The sequence below is a fragment of the Callorhinchus milii genome, unplaced genomic scaffold (genome assembly GCF_018977255.1).
Source record: "Callorhinchus milii isolate IMCB2004 unplaced genomic scaffold, IMCB_Cmil_1.0 Scaffold5, whole genome shotgun sequence".
Lineage (NCBI taxonomy): Eukaryota > Metazoa > Chordata > Chondrichthyes > Chimaeriformes > Callorhinchidae > Callorhinchus > Callorhinchus milii.
This window is the reverse complement of record NW_024704746.1, coordinates 29,038,331-29,060,531: the sequence shown is the minus strand read 5'-3', so window position 1 is coordinate 29,060,531 and position 22,201 is coordinate 29,038,331. Positions and strand designations below refer to the sequence as shown.

General features: G+C 37.9%; 2 protein-coding genes across 2 annotated transcripts in view; one reads left to right on the top strand and one right to left on the bottom strand.

The window, feature by feature from the left end:
• The first annotated feature begins 293 nt into the window (after positions 1 to 293).
• Positions 294 to 8,675, top strand: LOC103185565 (trichohyalin). Its single transcript, XM_007904159.1, has 6 exons — positions 294 to 379; positions 2,632 to 2,693; positions 3,684 to 3,812; positions 3,906 to 3,974; positions 5,046 to 5,141; positions 8,535 to 8,675. Exons 2-6 carry the CDS (start codon positions 2,649 to 2,651, stop codon positions 8,589 to 8,591), a joined length of 396 nt encoding a protein of 131 aa, XP_007902350.1. The 5' UTR covers positions 294 to 379; positions 2,632 to 2,648; the 3' UTR covers positions 8,592 to 8,675.
• Positions 8,676 to 13,415: 4,740 nt separating this feature from the next.
• The window catches only part of LOC103185587 (anoctamin-2), a 36,705-nt gene continuing 27,919 nt past the window's right edge, over positions 13,416 to 22,201 (bottom strand). The window contains exons 17-26 of the mRNA XM_042335031.1: positions 21,023 to 21,224; positions 19,812 to 19,923; positions 19,437 to 19,494; positions 19,206 to 19,306; positions 18,340 to 18,491; positions 16,706 to 16,858; positions 16,538 to 16,590; positions 16,059 to 16,237; positions 15,292 to 15,397; positions 13,416 to 13,856 (exon numbers count right to left, since the gene is read on the bottom strand). Of these exons, the coding sequence (XP_042190965.1) occupies positions 13,572 to 13,856; positions 15,292 to 15,397; positions 16,059 to 16,237; positions 16,538 to 16,590; positions 16,706 to 16,858; positions 18,340 to 18,491; positions 19,206 to 19,306; positions 19,437 to 19,494; positions 19,812 to 19,923; positions 21,023 to 21,224 (1,401 nt within the window). The 3' untranslated portion in view covers positions 13,416 to 13,571. The remainder of the gene's footprint in view (positions 13,857 to 15,291; positions 15,398 to 16,058; positions 16,238 to 16,537; positions 16,591 to 16,705; positions 16,859 to 18,339; positions 18,492 to 19,205; positions 19,307 to 19,436; positions 19,495 to 19,811; positions 19,924 to 21,022; positions 21,225 to 22,201) is intronic.

The following is a 22,201-nucleotide window of genomic DNA, read 5'->3' as shown; positions in this document are numbered from 1 at the left end:
TAATGATAATCTTCCCTGTCGTGTTCACGTCAATAGCTCGTGCTTTCATTCTGATCTTGGTAGTTTGAGGATAATACAAAGAGAATTATTTCCCGGCACACTGGCTGATCAAGCAACTGTTGCATTTCAAAATGTATTTGTTGCGTTAAATTGACCAAGTCAGCAAGTGCATGTCACTTTATTAACAAGGAGCTGACACTTTCAGCGTAGAGCTGTTAAAATACCATTAAGTGTACAGTCCGATCCCTCAAGTGAAGTCATGCTGTAGAAATATCATCTTCTGTACTTTTATTTCTGTCACTCTACCTTACACAAGGGTAGAAGCTTCTTCTCTCTGGATGAATCCCTATGCTTCTTCTTCGCAACTCCTTGGCGATATGTAAGTTATATTTTTTCGTGTGAATCTGGAAAGCTACTAAAAAAGATTGGACCTTATTTGCTATGTAAAAAAATGGAAGATAAAACCCTGAGTTTTGACAAGACAAATATATAGCAGCTCTCAACTTTCAGAAAAAACTGCCATTTTGAAACTGTACAATCAAATCAAGAATCCCCTCGAGATTTGGTAAACTTTGTATTGGTTCAGTTTTACTCAGCGGATTATTTGACAAAGTATCAAATCGTTATTGTGTTTGACATATGTATCTGATTTTTGGTTTAGTTCTGTTAAAATGCTTTGATTACTGCTAAGGATCGGTTACTGCTATTAGTGTTTTAATGCACATATTTATAAGGCAACTGTATGGAGATAATAACTGTTTGTGGGACATTGCTGTGCGCAATTGGCTGCCGCGTTTTGCCCACTAAATTTACAGTCAATTCACTTTACAGTATATCTCAATGACGTGATAAGGCGCTATATAAAATGCAAGGATTTTCATTATTAATATCTTGTCAACTGACTGTAGACTTTTCTCTGTTGTAGTTGGTGAGAAGCTTTGATGTTATTGTTGTTGTTGACCTGTTTTTGTTGATTAGAGACTAGGGCTGTGCTTATTTCTTTTCTGTAGTGCACAATGTTTTCATTGTTACGGGAGTAACTTATAGATGAAATCCTCTAAGAACAAGGGGACATGATTACTAAAATCAGAGATAAACTGGTTGGAATTGAGTGAGAGAACATTTCTTTACACAAAGAGCTGTTAAAATGTGGAATGCATTGAGATCCCAGCAGGTTAATAAATGCAGAAATGGTTTGCCATGTTTAAAGGGGAAATACAGATATACTTAGAAAGTATTAGAAGTATGGAAAAGATTCAGAAATAGTATTAAAATGTTGCTGTGATTAAATTCTGTTTGAATTCAAAAAAATTCTGCTTGAATGTATTTGATTTGACATAAGTGATTATCCTTTAACTGCTTCTTAAAGTGATGCGAAAAGCAGCTCCTGAAAGCTTCATTGATTCCATCCACTGGGTAAATTGTCACTGCGTAAGAAAAAATCCAAACTGCAGAACATTCAGCCATCTCCTCCTCCCTCCTCAGTCATTTCCTCTCCACCATCCACAAAAGAAGACAGAAACCATCATGTCTCATAGACTAAGATATAACACTAAGATATTTATCCCGATTCTCACATTTTAGGATTGAACCATTGGCATCACTGTCTGATCACTGCTCAATCCTTCACAATCGCAAAGATTTTACACTGAAGCAACATGCATATAACATTTGCTGTGTGGGTGTGTGATTTTGTGCACCATGACTCAATATAAGAACATTTCTTTCAACGAAAAAGCAAAACAGAGGCACAGGTCAATCAATGACTTGCCTTCAGCAGTCACAGCAAAACCCGTCCACATATTTTTGCTGAGATTGAAATCCAAAGCATCAGCGGTGAAGTTAAGGTGTTAAATATTTGTCAGACAGGCCATTATCTCATCTCTCCAGAGGAAACTGCAAGCTGTCATTTTAACCTAATCCTCAAACCACAGGCAATGGCTCTTTAACTGTCTCCTTTTATCATGCTACGAAGCAGGAGTCAAAAGGAAAATCTCAACATCGGAATAATCAACCTGTCACTATAATCCCCTGAACTACCTGTTAATCGTTAAATGTTTATTGTGCTGTAACAAAATAAATGGAACAATCAGAAGACAAGAAGCCTATACCAAGGCAATGCATTCCTGGAAAAGATACTTTTTGTCAAGATCATATACCTTCCAAATATATATTAACCCCAATGAAAATAAATTAATTATAGTTTGAAGTACGTGCTGTCTAGATTGGCACTCCAGTACTAATAAGACGTTAAGACACAGCTAGAACACTCTACGGTAAATCCTGTGAAGTACCGAGTCAAATCATTGTCATATTAATAATAAATAATAATAATAATAATCCTTGCATTTGATATAGCGCTTTTCACGTCGGGAGGACATCCCAAAGTGCTTCACAGAACACACTGTAAATGCATGTGTTATTATTATTGTTATTATTATGATAAACTGAAGGGAGTCACTGGTCTTCTCCTCAGGACTGGTTGTTGGACTGGTTAAAAAAAGCAGGCAATAATGACTGTGAAGCTTTTTGAGATGTTTTGACGTTAGAAAAATTTAGGTTCTTCTGTTTGCATTAGATGGTATTATTAAGTTTTAATAACAAATATTGTGTTGTACACTTCTGCTACAGTTTAAGGCCCAATCATCATGATGGACAATCCTGAACAAGATGAAGGAACCCTCCCAGAACAGGTAAGTAGTGTAAAATATTTGGAACAAGCCCACCCTTTTCAGATTCTCTGTGGACCAGTTATTAGCCTGATTCTTTTCTCATCTTTCAACCCAGACAAAGATTTCTGAATCCTGCAAATTATTCAAGTACTAGGTCGGTGACTCATTCAGTAAATTAAATAGTGGTTAGACACTGACACACAGCAACCATGTTGGAACACAGTTTATTGGAGTCAAAAAGATAGACTCTGTGTTATAACTGGTCTGTGGATCAAAATAGCAGCTCATCCCATTTCTGGGTAATTTCTTGTGTAAAATACATCTGAATTATACATTATGTTTCTGATAAGTCCATCGTAGACCTGCCCTACGAGGAAATCTGAGTTGAACCAGTGTAGTCTGTATTTTTCAGTGTCTATCCTGCACCACAAAATCAAGAATAGTACTTTGCCTAAATGTACATTCTTCATGTCTGACTTTTAGACAGTGTCTGTTTCAAAACTGTTCTACATTGTAAAGTTTTATGCCATATACATTCGTCACTTCAGCAGAAGTCCACACGAGTAATGCCATTGGATAGCAATAAAAAGAGGGGTCCCTGACTAACATTCCCCTCCTTAGCACAGAACATTGAGACTATTTGCTAGGCCTCAACTGCTTGGCTGAGATCGATTAATTCACCATAGACCAGGGAATAAACCTCTCATTGATTTTTAAAACAATTCAGGACTTCAGAGTTTTCTCCCAGATCATTACTGTTGTTTTCTTTCAAACCCTGAATTGATTCAATTGTGTTTTTATCATATTGGTGTGATTACTGCTCTGTTTATCCCCATGTTTTGTTTTTACTTTGTTTACGTGCCTTCGGTCACCCTCCTACCCCTATCCTCACTGCTCTCCACCCCTCTGATCCCAACCCCCCCCAAACCCCTGACTGTCCAGCGCCTTGGGTCATCCTCCCGACGTGAAAGGCGCTGCATAAATGTAATTTATTGTTGTTGTTGCTTGAAGCGAGCAGTGGAAGTTGAGCGCAAACAGGATGACGATACAGTTCTGAAGAAACTGGATGAAGAGAAGATTCAATTAATAACCGACATGAGGGAAAAGAAAGAAACAGACAGTCACGAACAGCTGGAATGGGTAATGATGATCTTTTATTTAGGACAACTCCCGATGAGAGATAGGAACTGACCATTCTATTTTAGTGTTTGACAAAACTATAATTTTCTTTAGATGAAACGCAGACAACAAAGAGAACAGAAGGAGAAGGATAAAGTACGGGAACTTGAAGAAATGTCCAAGGTACAAGACTAACATTTGGAATTATTTTTGGAAGGTAGCACTCTGTGTTCACAAGCTTAAGGCATTTCACACTCTCAGTTCAGTGATACTATCCAGAACTTTTCTCACCAGTGTCTGAATCTTATTAATACACAATTGCTTATTAATACAGAACTATTATGAGGATGAGGTAAACTGTTTGACCTTTTTTTTTAAACGTGAATGATTTTAAATTGATGATTAAAAGTCGATATTACTGTTAGCAATGCTATTAAAACTCCCCTGTGTTGCAACCAGAAATAAGGTTGAACCAGCGCGTTAGAGGAAAATATTAGGCACAATTTGCAGTATTCATTAATAAATTCTTTATTTAAAGAACACTTTTGGGAACAGAGGTAAGTGGTGTTTTCCACTTGAGGCCCTAGTCCTGCCATTTTGTTTTTTATCCTGAGGTAACTACTTTATTTTTATAAATGTTTTACCTTAAATCAGGCTTTTAGGTTTGTTTTTCCAGTAATTGCTTACCTCTGAGTGCTGAAATCCAAGCTCTTTCAGGGCCGAAATTAACTTTTGCCAATCAACAGAGGCTTCCCATGTTATTTGATACAACTCACAAGATTTAATAGTAATAGTGATAATCCTTACATTTGATATTCCGTCTTTCACATTGGAAGGACGTCTCAAAGTGATTTAATAATAATATTACCCATGGCATTTGAAATAATGTCTTATCACATCATTGAGACGTCTCAAAATGCTTCACAGAATATATTGTAAAGTGAAGTGACTGTATATTTTGCGGATGAAAAGCGGCAGCCAATTGCGCACAGGAGTGTCCCATAAACAGTCATGGATTGAGTGACCAAATTATTTTTTATATTATAAGATATACTGTCAAGTTAGTTGACTGTGTAATGTTGTGGACAAACACAGCAGCCAATTTGCACACACTATTGTCCCAAATTTGCATCTTGAAATGCATTTTTTCTATCCTTCTCAACTTTCAGCACTTGGTTGTTTCATTGCAATTAGTCCTTAACAGCCCAAGCTTCCGTTTTGCACGTTTCTGACATAATCTATAAATTTATGCAGACCAAACAGGTAGAATGGAGAAGTGAAAGAGCGAAGAAAACAGCAGGACAAGAGAAAATTCTGCAAGAAAGAAAGGAAAGACTGAAGCAATTTCGTGTAAGTTATCTGTTTCAAATGTATTCCAGTTTCCTTCTGCTTGTTTCAGTTATTCTCCTTTGAGTAGCATCTAATGAATGATATCCCAGTACCCAGTTTCTTTCTTAATTACATTCATTTCAGACAACTGACATAAAACTGACAAAGTTTGACTTTGATGTGACCATTAATCACAGCCCCTGTGCGTTGGATATTGATGTTGGCTTTGTTCTGTTAGGAGTAGGAATAGACAAGTTTGCTAATGCTGATTACTACCCGGTGACCTTGTTCCCCCCTCCAACGAAAGTGCAAACATGTGAATTTTTGGTGAGGACAGATCAGACTCGGCTGTGATGCCTCCGGTCGTTCAATGTCCTACCACACGTAAAGAATGGCCTTTAGGGCAAAGTACTGAAGGGTGATTGGTATCTTTGGAGTCATAATGCAGAGCAGATTAATTCTCTTAAGAGAGAAAGGGAATAAAATTGTTAGGCTTTTAAAAAGGAAACAAAATTAAGTTAGTTGCTAATTGGGGTACACAATGAATTGGAGCTTATATTCCAGGCAGAGGGCGAAACCTTGGGCAAGTTTCCTTACTCCACACAGAGCCTAATAATAATCCCTCCAAAACCAAAAACAATAATAAATTGGTCATTTTCAATCTACGACTGTTTGTGGGACATTGCTGTGCGCAATTGGCTGCCGCGTTCGCCCACAAATATACAGTCAATTCACTTTACACTGTTCTGTGAAGCGCTTTGGGACGCCCTCCAGACGTGAAAAGCGCTATATCAAATGCAAGGATTATTATTATAATTATTATTATTATTATATGATCTATTTAAGACAGCTTATATGAACTTCATTAAAATGAGATGGGAAGAAATTCCCGTGGCATTATAGAATTTGTCAAATGTTTTGCCCGCAAAATATACAGTCAATTCACTTTACTGTATATTCTGTGAAGCATTTTGAGACATTTTGAAGCCATGATAAGGCGCTATATCAAATGCAAGGATTATTTTTATTATAAATTCTTAAATACAGCCTTAATTTTGAAGCCAGTTTTCAGTAAGGTCTTTTAATTCAGAAATTTAAGACAGAATTCAACAATTCGCCAAAATTCTGGAAGCTCTAAAATTGCTACACAAGTAGAGTAAATCTTGACTCCGGGTGGAATTTCTTCCCGTAAGTTGTTTATTCTGACTGTAACCAGAGGAAAGAAATTCTATGCATCTTTGGCATTGACAAGCTATGAGTCAGTGGGACAAGAAAGAGATGGTAAGGTTTGTGAGACATCAATGGAGCAAGACTACAGGCAAAGGATTTGAGGCTTGGTGTTGGAGGGATAAGTACATTGAGGTTTAGCTGGTGACTTCTTTTAGGTTTGATCTTAACAAAGCTGTTAAGTGACTGGCCTCAGGCTTATCGGTGAGTGGAATTTTCCAATTCTGCCTGAGGGATAATTCCTGAAACACACTTCATTCTTCCAGTCAAATGCATTGTCCGCAAAGGTTTGAATTTTCTTTTCCCATTGCACCTGGATGCAGGTGAACAAGAGTGGAATACATAATGAGTAAAGATGATAAATACATAATAAAACACTAAGTCTTATTAATAAATGCTTCATTGAGCAATATTTTGAAATCAAATCATGTTGCCCAGTGCCTATTAGGGCATTTTCTCACCTATTGACATGGGCTGCAGAGATCTGAATGCAAATCGTTCAGACCTCTGCAGTTCATGTCCTCTCCCACACCATGCTCCGTGACCCTATCACCCCATCCTCGCCCGGCTCCACTGGCTCCCCATCACCCAGAGGATACAGATCAAAATGATGCTCCCTTGAAACCTATTTGTGATCTCCGCTGGTGCCTCAGTCTTAGTTTCTGATGCTGACTTTATGTTTCCTTCGAAGTCTCAGGAATCATCCAACTTTTGTTTAATTGAACCACAGTGTGATTCGATGTAGAGCTGCTACCCACAATCTCCAAATCAGCAAAAGACCTCTTGGCACATCTCCTCCTCCAGCTGTTCCTCCTTCCATTCTGACATCCATTGACATACAAAGCCGTAATTATTGTGTCAATCTTTTTTCACTACAGATCCTGACTATGATTTACTGAAAGCCAAAATTTTGTGTTGTATCAGCAAAGGAGGATAGAAAACTCCTGTGGGAGTGCACATTAAAGAGAGATAAGCAGGAGCTTTCTCCATTTTACTGCAGTGAGCCATCTTCGTTGACTATCAGTAAGATTAAATTATGTAAAAACATAACTACATAAACTAATGTAAGAGTGAGAATTAGGCAAGCAGGCGCCAATTTTGATTCAATCAACTAAGACCCGTCAAAAGGCAAAGGTCTGAGGACCCCAGAAATTCTAGGATCTTACATGACGCCAATCTAAAAAGTCTTGTGTATCACTTTGCAGTGTCCTTTGGATGTGAAAGGTGTTATATTAAATGCAAGGATTAGTTTGATTTTACCTGCTAAACATGATCATGAAGACAAAAGATACTTCACCAACACGGCTGGTGTAATATGTTGAAATATGAACTGTCCATATTCATTGGACATTATGTTATTAAAATCAGTACATATGGCTAGTGATATATTATCAGCAATTTGGTGTTCATCTTTGTCAAGACTTTCTCAGAGTATCAAATACTAAGTGGTGGTATGATTGAAGCAACGCTATCCTATGATTGATCCTACAATGTCTGTATCAGTTGGCGCGTGCCATTTTGTGCCAGAGTTTGCTTATTTGTGAAGAAAAAGCTCGGCTGCTCTTGCTTTGAAAAGCAACATATTTTGACTTCTGATTCTTTTACATTTCTTAATTGTCCTTTTCAAAAAATCGGAGATATTTGATGTGTAATTGTAGTGCAAGAGTAAGTGCTGCAGACCACACAGTAATTGGAATGCAAGTCTGAAAGCATCTTAAAAAAGCAAAGCACTTTGTTACCATCCTCAAGTTAGTTTCATTAACACAGTTGAAAAAAACAACTTTTCGCATTGGGATTCAGTAATAGTGACTGAAAGTCACTGATAGGGAATCCTGTTGATAACTGCACAACTTCTGCTAAATTACATGGTTTTAGCTGGTTGAATTGCATCAGTATCCAGGTTTTGCCTTGTGCCTTCAAGCCTTAATTTTTATTAACCCACACATGTGTTGTCTGAAAATAGACAAGTGAGGTGTTTCCGTTGCGAGATTAAACAGTCTGAAATTGGCAAATTCTCCTCCTGCGAGTTTTCTGTAACAGTTACAGGAGAAGGCCTTTAACCGTGGCGAGGAGTTCCTTTTTCGAACACCATTATGGCTGACTGAAATAAAACATTCCTTTGTATTTATTGGATTTGCTTTCCTTGCATTTACTGTGTGTGCTCTGTGTGTTCTTTCTCTTTGTTAGGAATTTCAAAGAAAAGTGCTGAAAGAAGAGACTGATATTCCCGGGACCGGTTTCTAAAGTTATGAGAAATAAAGATCAACAAAGTCGAACATTTATTCAAAGGCTGAATAAGAATATTTCAACAACTGCAACATTGTGAATGATTTTGTAGCATAATCCAAATTTAGATAAATGTTTGGACGTTTAGACATCTTACAATACATCATTAACTTCAATAATGACATCTCATCTTTTTGGCCTCTAACATATGCATCTTATTAGAATGAATGTTAAATTGAAATGGCGCGTGGTGAGATAAATCACTGGAAATGAAACGTAGATATTGCCTTGTGTCTTCATTCACTCAACGTAGATATTGCCTCGTGCACTCATTCGATAAATGAAATTAAATGATAAATGAAACAGTGGTTAGACACTGATACACAGCAACCATGTTGGAACACAATTTATTGGAGCCAAAAAGGTTCGATCTGAGTGCCACACACTCTTTGTTGAAATTAAGTTCTCCCTGAAGAAAAGTACAGAGCTTTGCTTGCTGAACATTCCCAGACTGTTGTGTCATGCAATGGGATTTAAATGACTCCAGGCCAATATAACAATAAATATACAATAAAAACAACTTGCAGTTATATAGCACCTTTCATGCGGATAGCATCTCGGGTGCTTAACACTGGTGCTTGATACCGATACCGAGCTAGGAAGAGAGAATAGGTGACCATATTACAGAAATCTCCACAAAATGATACGCTTCCTGCAACGCTCTGTTTCGTTTTGCGGTGAGAGAAGTTCGGTGAAATGGATGTTATTTCTGGTGCAAAGAGTAACCTCAGCCATTAGTTTGCAAGCACAATAGGAATGCTGAAACTCATTTCTAAAAGCTATTGAAGCCATTGATTTCAAATGTCATGTTAAGCTCCTTGCATTTCCTTTCTGAAACTCACATATCATAGAACTTTAACTTGGTGTAAAGTTTATTTCCCTTAATCTTTACATCGCTTCGTTACGGTTAGAGTATGTGTGGACTGAATCCTTGTAATAATATAATCTAATAATTGTATTAGAAACCACATCCTCACTTTTCAAAGTCTCCCTCTTCCTTCAATAAAAGTTGGGTCAAACCTTAGAAATGACAAGTGCGGCCTATTTTGTAAGAAAATAGACCCAATAGAGAAAAAANTCCATTACCCTAATTTCATGATAATGCATTCTGACATTTTACTGTATGTGAAAGATATTAAATACTGTGAATCAAAGATGCTGTTGCTCAGATGGGAAACAATAAATGAGTATGACACATAGTGTTGAAAAGACACAGAGAGAAAAAGACTCACCGATGAACACCGACAAGAGAGACAGACTGAGTTAGTCACACACGCACAAAGAACCAACCCACAGCGAAACTGGATAGGGATAGAGAGGGAATGCAGATAGGAAGTGAAGGAGACAAAACCGCAGATGCACACAAAGATAAATTAGAGACTCATATAGAAAGTATACATATGCTCACTGCCATACAGACCTTGTAAAACAAATAATACTTATTAGTCACTCAATCCACAACTTCTGGGAAGCTGCTGTGCGCAATTGGCTGCCGCGTGTAGCCCACGAAATATACAATCAATTCACTTTGCAGAATATTCTGTGAAGCGCTTTGAGACGTTTCTAAGATGTGATAAGGCGCTATATCAAATGCAAGGATTATTATTCCAGCGCCTTGGGACGCCCTCCCGACATGCAATTTGTTGTTTTCAGGAAACGTTCCTCCCTAGGAATGAGATATTTTATTAGTTATGTTATAAGGTCTCGATAAACTTAATAATTTGGAGGAGTTCACTGGAAAGACTTCCTGAGCCTGACAAGGTGAATGTCGTCGATTAAAATGCACACAATTGGATTGGGAGGAATGCAGAATCCCAGCAACAGCTTTTGGTTTGGTTTCTTCATAACGTTAGCCTCAATAACTCCTTCCAGGCAGTTCTCTATGTGCCGCATTTGGGTCCAGTGATAAAATAAGCATATTCGAAAAGGCAATGTTAAGAAAGAAAATAATAAATAGATAAATGTTAATCATAATTCTTTTTTACATGTTTGAATTTTAAATATTCGACAGAAGATAGCTCTGTAAGTTTACCTAACGGGACTGGACGCTCAATGGTGATTTCCTTGTGTTGTGTTTATTTTAGCAATACATTCTACAGCAGTGTCACATTCTGTTATTGGAATTTTCAGCTAAAAATAATCTTGAGATAATAAATGTCTGGCAAACTGCGCAAACAGTAATTCAATGAAGCAATGGCGCAATAGAGCAAACCACACATTGCACATGAACATAAGCAGATGTGAGACTGAATTAGTGCCTTGAATTCTGACTGGTATTCGAGAATTTTTGTGATTCAACATCAGATTCAATAATACTAAGGTCTACGCACAGCTAGAATAACTTATTTTGATTTGCAGTCAAACACATTGAGGTTAAGATGATTTTGCACTGGTTCTCTTGACATGAGCTTCTCATTGACTGGAAACCTTTAATCAATTCATGAAATTCTCAGTAATGCTCCCATCCATCAGCAGCTATCATCGTATCCAGCATTGCGACGCTGCTCACACAGAATACCATCAATGTGAGGCCATCATTGATATCTTCAATATTAAGTAAACACATGAACAAATATGTTTCCATTAATACATTTATAAATAGTGTTGCATTTACCGATGTCATAACATCTAAGTGTTCAGATTTATAGTTAAATGATTTTATTCCTTAAATTTCATAAAATCTTGAATAACCTTAATTTATTGCAATCTCGAAGAGACAAGGTGACTTAACGGAATGTTGTCTGCTCCACAAAGTGTTGAACAAAGTCCTCTGCTGTGCTCTCTCTACTACCCTCTCCTCCAGGTTTCCAGCCAAAAAAGTGCTACTGAAACAAACACTTAGCTTACACAACAACAACAATAACTTGCGTTTATATAGTGCCCTCCACGAAGGGTAGCGTCTCAGAGCGCTTAACAGTGACAGAGCCTGACTCCGAGCCAGTAAGGGGGTTGTGGGGTAGGTAACCGCAAGATGAAAGTTTTTCGACCATGTTTTTCTACACGGAACACGTATGTGATTTCCCATTTGAGTTTCTGAGAAAGAAAAATAATTTACCGTTTAAGGTGATAGTGTAGGTGGTCGGTGCTGAAGGTTTTTTTTAAAAATATCAAGATGTGATTGATGAAACCACTGCTGAGACAACACAGCAAAGAAAAGTTTCCAGTAGTATTCATGGTATCCCATTAAAAACAGCTGTGACGTTCATTAGGAGCCCTCGTGACCCTTTCAAAACCAATTCCCTGACACAGTGATTTCCTTCAATTACAAGCTGAAGGTAACCGATTGCCTGACTTTTTCAATGAAATCCAATGACGTTTGCTCCAGTCACAACAAATGTGGCTGCTAGTTGGCACAGAAATGTCCCACAAACAGTCGTGGATCATCTGACCTTATTAGTATTACTTTGGGGGGTGGGGAATCTATTACTACTGGAAAGCAAGAGGTCAACTGTTTACTGGTAGGTAAACAGAGGCGTGTGGAGTAAGAAAACTTGCCCAAGGGAATCAAACCCAGGTCTCTCGCTTGCGAGGCGAGTGCACTATCCACTATGCTATGGGACTCCAAATTCATGGGCAACTTCCTCCAGTTGTATTTGTTATTATTTTTAAGTTAGCGGACAAAGCCACAGATAAAGGCACCTTAATTCACTGCCAATTCATAAATTGGGTTTATTCAACTTACTGAAATAAAGCTTATATCGACATCGATGGGACCTTTGGCATTTTGTCGTCATAAGCAGATTTTCAAAATAAACTGGCTCACTGTTTAGAGGATTCAGCTCCTGCATGCTCTGTGAATCCCTGAAGGAGCTCAAAGTGAATGATAACGTTCTTCCCGCTCGGTGGCAGTGATGCTGTGGTTTGGGAAAGCCCTGTTTGGGATTTTGGGCAGTCTCCTGGGTTCGGATTAGTTGCCTCATGCTGGCCACAGTGCCACACTCACTAAATCACTCACTCGCTCACTCACACGTGATAAGGGCCTGTCAAAACATAAGTGTAACCATAAGTGGTGGAGCTTGATGTGTAATGTAGAGAGTAAGGAAACTTGCCTAACATTTCACCAATCACGGGAATCGAACCCGCGCCCTTACGCTTGCGAGGCGAGTGCTCTAACCACTAAGTTACAGGACACCACATCATTAATCAATAATACCTCCAGTGGAACGTTTTTGGATCCATGTTAAACTGCTGTGGATAGACTGTGGACAACTGTGTTATATTGTGTTGTAAAAAAAAGTTCACAAAATGCTAAAATTATTTCAAATAAAGGTCCATTTATTTTATCTATGACGGAGAAAGACTTTCCTTGTTGTCAACAGACAGTTATCTACATACACACTTGTGTTATCATTTTAGCTACAAGTAATTGTAAAGTACCTTATTCAACTGCATATTAAAATATTACAGTAAATTGAAAGCCCAAACAGACATCTTTTATTTTCTTAACAATGTGCAATTTATATGAAAACAATGCCACGAAGAAGTAGCCATCTTTTACATTGATCATCTTATACTGAGTTCTTCTAAATCTAAGACTGTGGGTCATATTAAGCTCTCATTAGGGCCCTTTCTGATCTCTGAGTCGTGTTTAATAATAATCCTTACATTTGATACAGCGCCTTATCACGTCGTTGAGACGTCTCAAAGTGCTTCACACTATTTGGCGGGGTTGGTCCTGCTTACTTCGGTACTTTCTTTCACAGAATCTTTCAACCAGGTTTATCTTGTCAATCCAGAAAATGATCTGCTCTTGAATTAAAAGTGCAGATGAATCGCAGTTGCATTTCGTGCAATTGTTTTGTGTCGCTCTTTTGAAGTTTCTCAAATCGATATTTCTTTTTCTGGACAAAACCATTAGCAATTACAATTGGTGTGTAAAGCAGCAATTTATTCCCTGTGTCAAGGGCACATGTGGTTTGTCCTCTGAGATTCTGGACCTCACACATCCGTGTGCTGCAAGCTAAACGACTTTAAGCTTTTGTGCTGGTTTCTGTTATAATGAGTGAAACTGGCTGCTCGTGTCGGCCAGGCTCCATTTGCCACCTTCGGTTTCTGCCTTTGGTTTGGCTTCAGAAAGCTTTTAATCAACTGGAGCTTCTCATCTTCTTTCTTCAGGAATACATCATCTAGCAAAGTCTTCTCCTTTTTGATCCGTACACTGATGTCTTTCGGGGTGCCGGGAATTAACCAGTCCACCACCTCGCTCAAGAACATTACCAAATTCTGAAAATCAAGCAACACAACAAGGTGATTGTACCATTGTGCATCAGGCACCAATTGCAAGATCACAAGGTTGGTCCACTGTCTTGGTCTCAACCACCCTTTCTGGCAACCTGTTCCACTTGTTAATTATTGGAGTAAAGAAAATCTTGACTGTATTTGCTCCTGAAATGACCCTTTACAACTCTAAACCAAGCTCCTCTTGTTCTATTGCCCCGGTAATAATAATAATAATAATCCTTGTATTTGATATAACGCCTTACCACATCGTCGAGACGTCTCAAAGGGGCTTCACAGAATATACTGTAAACTGAACCGACTGTATTTATTAACAGAATAGGTGCCGAATACATTCGCCTTAGATTTTCCTCTTCAAGGATCGGACTACTAGGGTAGCCTGATTCAGTTAGAAGCAAACATGTGCAGACCTCTTGGTAACATAAACACTCCATTTCCATCCAGATGGAGAGTGCTTGAAGCAAAGAGGCACACTCGGGATTAACCTATGCTGATTGCTAAAAATAACAACCCTTTCCTATAATAAAGACGTTGAAAGAGGGCAGCTACTTTTAACATTTATCGTATTAACCCCCTCTTCTCTGTTTCAAGCAATGTTATTCCCTCCTGAGGCAATTCCTGAAGTTCCCCTAGCAGCTCAGAAACCTTTGAATGTCTTTAAAGATTTGGCTTGTGTTAATACGTTTTCATGCTATATCTGTGGTTCACAAACATAGGTTTATTATTCTCAAACATGATAATAATAATCCTTGCATTTGATATAGCACCTTATCAAGTCGTCGAGACGTCTCAAAACGCTTCACAGAATATACTGCAAAGTGAATTGACTGTATAAATTTGTGGGCAAAACAAAACACAAAATGCAAAAATGTAGCTGAAATGCATCTGTACAATAAGAGCACCTAAATGTATCAGTCAAATGGATCAGATGCATTCTAATCTGGAGGTTTTAGCTGATTGATTGATTGATTGATTGATTGATTGACAAGAGACAAAGTAGAATAATTAGGCTCAGCATCTATCCCCTACATGGCCACAACAATGTGCATTACCAGCACAATTAGTCTCTTGACCATCTCCCGATAACAATGTGATGCCATATCATTCAATTACTGATGGAACTGTTTTTGTAAGAAAAAAAGCAACTCAAACTGTGAGGACTAAATGGTTTTCCACAGGGCATGATTGTCCCTTTGGTAACCCACAACTAGCCATTGTGTAAAACGTTGGGTGTTTGCGGGAACTTTCTTCACAGGGCAAACTTTAACTTCAGCTGAATACTGTTGAATTATTTATAATTTTAGTTCCAAATACAACAACAACAACTTGCACTCATCTAACGCCCTCCACACAGGGTAGCGTCTCAGAGAAATTAAACATTAATGCAAACTGTAACAAGGTCTCAATCTCCGCAACAAACCTGGAAGATGATAACAAATGCCAAGCGAGCAGCCAATATTGCCCAGTACTCCTTGGAGTAGTCATAGGCATCCTCTGACCATGGTGGCTCTCTGTAATCTTTGTACCTAATGATAGTGGAGAAGACACGAAGGACATTGAGTAGCACGATATGATTTACAAATCAAATCCAATCCTTTGTGAAATCATTTAAGGTTTGAGAAATTCTTCTTTGAAATTATAATCATGAATAATAATAATAATAATAATAATAATCCTTGGACTTGATATTATTATTCTAAAGTTTGAAGATACCTGATATAATTTATGTTTCTATCTGTATGTGTAACCAATGCACATATGGAAATGAAATATCACTATTGCTTCACAACACTATTATTTACAGTGCGGAATCACATGGCTTAATTTGCTAATGATCCAATAATTTCCCTGTTGATCGGCAAAAAATTACACTACATAAAAGGTATCTTGTAGATTAGGCTCACGGATCTATCTCCTTCTGCACTGCCACAATAATGGGTCTTAATCAGCCACAGCAGAACACATCCCACTGCATAAATAACATGATGATTTCCCACATCAGTACATCATCTGAGGAATCCTGTAATTAACATCAATTACTACAGAATTTTGGACAGTTTTGTTTGCTTTGAGTGAGGGAAAAGAGCCACAATTGCTATGAGTTATGAGCCAAGCTGTTTGCTTTTACAGAACGGTGACACGTACATCAATTAACCTCCAGCAACCCTTCTAGAAATATACACTTACCTGCAGACTTTGACGTTGATGAACTGTACTGATTGTGGATTTGTTCCCTGTTGAAATTCGCTGACATTGAAGTAGGACAAAGTATGATTGACAAAGCCATGCATGCTCCCATCATCACTATACATGTACTGGTAAACCAGGCGTGGGATGAAGTCTGACGTGACAGCGATTACAAATGCCTGATAACACATCAATAACATTTTGCATTACAATTTGAAATGAATATGTAATATGTACTTTAAACGCTGCATATTGAAAGTAAAAACTGGGAGGCATATGTGGATTTGATAGAGCTTGCCAAGGGAGAAGCTGAGATGCCTTAAGTACCTCCACTGTACATAAATATGTTTTAATTTATCTTTTTTTTAGCGTATTTAAGAAAGTGTATTTTTAGATGTTGTGACTTTCATCTGGACATTATAATTTAAGATCCTGAGTGAAACATCATTAGAAGGAGTTAGGAAAAGTTGGTGACTTACATTGATGATGACAGAGAATTTTCCCATACCACTAAGGATGTTATACCAAATTCCTAACAGAGGAGAAAAAGACACACTTAAATAAAGACACAAGCAATTCAATTGAACCAACTGCAATGGTAGGATTCCGACAAAACTACTGTGCATAGTATGAGACTCCGAATTTACCTATGTCTTTTGCACGTACTGCATCCGCTCTCCTTAACTCAGCAACAAATTTTTTTGCGTCCAGTCGTATCTCGATGATGTTGTTTAGAAGAGCAAATAAAGGAGCCAGTGGAAAGGACGCAACAAAGAGTGTCACAAAGCCAAACTGGATAACTGGGGGGGAAATGAGAATGATGTATAAAGATCTATTAGAGCCATGCAAAGGAATGGTTACACTCCACTTGATAACAAATATAAAGAGACTAAAGACTAATCTGGGAGTAATTCTATGGAGACTATGGTACTTGGAAATGATTAATCTTGTCAAACAAAACAGACACATCAAACTCATAAGATGTATGATATATGTCCATAACTACCATTCAACCAGAGATGAGATTACATCATGAAATCAGACTATCTATATGTTCTTTTAATGCTACGAATGAAATATGTTGTGAATGAAGCAGCAAGGTTTTGTCGATCTTTAGATCGGTTTCTTTCCTGATGACTATGGCTCCGAGTGCAGACACTAAACCAGTACACATGATAGCATCCACTTTGAAGGCATAATGAGGATGTGATTATTGCTGCAAATGTACTAAGTCCATAAACAATGTTGTTGAGACGTCTCAAAGGGCTTCACAGAACACATGGTAAAGTGAAGTGACTGTGTATTTTGTGGGAAAAACAGGAAGCCAATTGCACACAGAAGTATCCCACAAATAGTCGTGGATTGAGTGACCACATATTTTTTTGGAGGCATTATTACCCCCGGGAAAGCGATCCGTTTATATGATGTTTATATCAAAGTTTATATGATGTCATATAAACCGAACAAACTCTCCCAACCACGCTTATTGCTTTCCTCCTTAACAAGGATACAGCTTAGGCACATTTCTAATGTAATTTTATTTCCAGTTTCAGCAAACAAAGATCTGAAATACTGGAACAGTTGATTGCGCAGCTGAGATCAACGGCATTTGAAAACACACGTGCGTGTAAATGAAGTAATCTGCTTTGCACAACTTGTGTGAAATACTCTGAATAGGATAAATTCACGGCATCACATTGCAGCGAGACATGAACAGTACCAGACTGCAGTGTGAAATGTATATCTGAAGCAATCTTTTTACTGCGGCAACATAAATAAAAGTATGCCATCTGACACACTCTGTAAAAAAAACAATGTTAAACAAATGTTCTTTTCACAAAATATTTGGAGAGAATGGGCAGTGTGCCTTCTTTATCACACATGCTTTGCAAGCCTACACAAGTAACTTATTTAATACAAACAAGATGATACCCATTCCAGCTGATGTTCATTACACCTACTGCCAAGATTGCGGTACAAAGTGTGTACATTAGACCAGTTACTGTGAGTACATTTGACTTTAGACTGAAAAACGTTGCTTGTCAAACAGCCCAAAATTTTAGATCCTTTCAACCTTTCTCTGGAACCAATTTATAAAATTGAAGTGGTTTTATATAATCGCAGGCTTAAATTTTCTAAAACCCTCAGATCTTCAGCAAATATATCGTGCGGGAAAAACACGTTGATCGAGTAATTGCATTTAGAAAACATTTTTTGGGGAAGTTATCAACTTGTCTTAAAGGAAATGCTAGATGCATATTAAATATTTGGTGTAACTTACTCATCTCCATGTATTCAGGGGTCAGGCCAGTATAGGGTTCCAACTTGTAGTCCTGATCCCACTGCTGAGCTTGTCTTGTGGGAGTAGAATTGGTCAGTTCTTCAGGTTCAGCCCTCTTATCCTTTAGCTTTCTGTACAATTTTTTCATTCTCCTTCAGAGCAAAGCCATATGTTATTTATCATACATTTTAACCAAGGAATTAAGAAACAACAGTCTCAGCTGTTATCTCTTTGATAACCTGGACATACATCATACATCACACATCAGTCTACTTCAAGCTGTGATGTGGAAAAATAGGGAGTAATAAGCTTTCCTTTAAAATATTTAAACTACTTAAAGTAGCTGAAACCTTCAACTTCTGGTTTCAATTCAATACTTTAAGTTTTTGTTTTTAAAATAGCACAAATCCCTAAATTTGGCAAAATCCAAAATATCAGAGAGTTTGCTTTCTGGTCTTTTGTGTTAACTTATTTCTTCTCTATATTGAAATCCATTTGCACACAGCTGCAGAAGGTAATGAAAAAGGCTAATGCATTGTTGGCATTAATCACAAGGGGACTGAAAAACGAGACTTAAGAAGTAATAATAATCCTTGCAATTCATGTAGTGCCTTATCACGTCTTCGAGACGTCTCAAAGCGCTTCACAAGATATACTGTAAAGTGAACTGACTGCATATTTTGTGGGCGAAACACGGCAGCCAATTGCGCACAGCAGATGTTACAGATGTATAAGTATCGATAAATAAGACTGTTCATTTTGAAGTCCTGCAATATATTTTTCACAGGATTTCAAGGTTCTGAGCTCTATTGGAGCCTTTTACAGTCGGAAAGGATTTGAAAGACCAAACGCACTGGAGTACTTACGGAACTCCAATTTCAAAGAGGTTGTTTTGAATGAGTTGCTTTCCCAACATAATAATACTCAGCTGGATGCAGAGTTCCATCAGACATCCTCCAGGAGCGCACTGTGGTAAAAATATGATGAAGAACTAAAGATAAGTGCCTTTAAGATTGAATACAACGCTGAACAATTAAAGACAAAAAATGTAAGATTTGGTGGAATTAATCGCCACTGTGGAGTTGTAACTTTCCTACCTCCTCCATGCGGAAGTTATTAAAGACGTAAACATATTGTCCAGGCCGGCCAGCAAACCTACCAGAGAATGTGATATCTGTCAGCAACTTCAATATGAACCTGAATCTCCTCATAAAACTGCGCCGTGTTCATTCACAATAATAATAATAATCCTTGCATTTGATATAGCGTCCAGATGTCTCAGAGTGTGTCACAGGATCTAGTGTAGTGACTGTGTAATTATAGGCAAACGTGGCAGCCAATTTGCACATTACAATGTGCTACAAACAGGCATGAAGTGAATGATCAAAATAATTCTGAATACATCTGCTTCGAAGCAGGAAAAAATAAACTTTTTTAATGTTTTATGAAGTTGACAACTTTCTGAAACTTACCGTCCTTTAAAAAAGGCCACGTAGAAAATGGAGGCGTAAGAATTGACAAATTTCAATAGAAATGCTTTCAGAATTAATCTCTCTTCAAAGATTTTTTCTGTTTTGGGTACTTCTGCAAGAAATAAAATAAAATAAACAATTCTAAGTATGTTCGGATCAACTCGAAACCCCAAATATTACTGTGGTTTAAAAAATTTAAAAAAAAAAAATGTCTTTTTCTTTATTATTTTGCCAGTTGTTTGCATATTTAGATGACAAGCAAACAAAGAGTTCCAGATAAGAGTTCTTGATCATTTTATATAATAGCTCTGAACAAAATGTTCTTGCCATTTCACTGTTAAAGAGTGGAATTGATACTGGCATAACACTCATACAGTTAGTACAATACAAAATAACATTTCTAAAGTGCCCTTCACATCGGGAGGAAGCTTCCCAGTGTGCAGATTTTCTAAGCAGGTCTTTGTGAAACAGGCAAAGACCCTATTAATGCGGTTTTGAATGTATCAGCAATTATACTCATCTCCACATCTCCCAATCCTGCTGATATTAAGATCCCGGGTGCATTTGAATGGTTCATAATTGAAAAATGTGTACTTACAGAGCCTACTCCAGCTGGTGAACATATCCCTTGTATTTAGTAATAATCCTTGCATTTGATATTGCGCCTCAGCACATCTTCGAGAAGTCTCAAAACACTTCATTAAAAGGGCTGACATACTTTGAAGTTCTACGACAAGGAGTCACAACCACACTCATTGAAAGAAAACCTAGTCCCAAATTGAAATGATTCCATTTAGAGCTAAATTATTGGGCCATTCAGTTCACCAGCCATGAGATGCAAGTAGAGCAGTCACTGAGATCATTTTCAACCACCATCTTGAAGATGAGGCAAACTCTATCCCTCTCATACCTTGTTGAATCTGGAATATAGCCATATGGTTTTGAATTGTCAGACTAAATCTTTACTTCCTGTATATATTAGGTGACCGTTTGTTCTATAACTCAACAAAGGTCTAAAAGTAGAGTGGTGACTCATTTAGTTATGTTTATCTCAAAATTTCCCCCAGCTTCTAATCACGTCTCCTAGATCTGTTCTCCTGTTTCAGCAGAAAGAATATCTTGCCATTTATGCCAACGATTCTTCTCGTAATTTAAAATCGGCCTTGCTCCTCACAGTAAATCACAAACCCACAATAGCAGATGAGATTTACCCATTTCTGTCAGCCACGTAGCTACAGCTCCATAGATCTCATCCAGGATGAGAATCACCAAAAGATTGATGATGACGGCTGTTGTAGTTACTGTGACCCGGATGTTTGACTTTGTATTCTCGTTTGTACTCAGGGCCATAGCTGCTTCTACGGAGATCCGATAAATGATCACTCCAAAGACAGCAGAAAACGTCAAGCCAATCTGCGGAAGAGAAAGCATTTTATTATTTATTTACCTACATTTGCACAAGAAGCAAAGTCTGATATCTCAAATGACAATGAATGTAAGCAGCAGAAAGTCACGTTTCCATTAGTTACTGATCATTCCTGAGTTTTTGTGAAGATGTTTTTCTCTTTCAATTTTTTCCCCTTCTTCTCTCGTGAACGGGTCTAACTCTTTTTTGCCTTCTACTTGGATTCTAGATTCACAGGTACACGTTGTCAATCCAATGTGTCACATAAGTGGCTACTGTTCATGTGTGAGTCTGGAAATGATTGTGGTTGGTCTATTCAATCATGGCAACATCAAAGCCAAGCCCAACCTTATCCTCACCTTGACGTCCATACACGAGGTCATTCTAAGATTACAATACGGGTAACAATAAGATGAGGAACCCTGTTCCTTTCCCCTCTCCTTTGCGTTCTCATTTGTAATCACGGCCATCGCTGCTGCTATGGAGATTCAATATATAATCAAGTCAATTGTAGCACCCAAACTACTGCCCCGACTGAGGTACGATAACACGGCATAGCCCAGGCTTCAAACCTGAGACCTGCTCTGTATGACTTGATTCATAACCAAGGACATTAGTTACTAGATATTGGGGAAACATTCATGTTGTGTTTTTTTTCCCCAAAGAAAAGGACATAGTGCATTTCCTTCATTTTTAATAGCTGCAAAGTCCAAATCCCTGACTGCCCAGCACCTTGGGATGTCCTCCCGATGTAAAAGGCACTGTGCAAATGTAATTTTATATTGTCTTGTAATTCTATGTGGTTGCTGACTTACACTGTACATTGTGCTACATAGAACTAGGGTATATTGTAATATTTTTGACTTATCATTTCCATTGAAATTTGTCATCTGATACTGGACTGTTGATGCTCTGTATCTGGGCCATCCAGACCTTTACAGCTAAGACAGAGTTTAATCTAATCAGTCGAGACGTGATCAAATGC

Bases quoted from the DNA above. Each gene is read 5' to 3' on its own strand.
- LOC103185565 (XM_007904159.1), top strand. From the start codon at position 2,649: ATGATGGACAATCCTGAACAAGATGAAGGAACCCTCCCAGAACAG. The intron at 2,694-3,683 runs GTAAGTAGTGTA...TGTTGCTTGAAG, and splicing joins AAGGAACCCTCCCAGAACAG to CGAGCAGTGGAAGTTGAGCG. The intron at 5,142-8,534 runs GTAAGTTATCTG...TCTCTTTGTTAG, and splicing joins AAAGACTGAAGCAATTTCGT to GAATTTCAAAGAAAAGTGCT.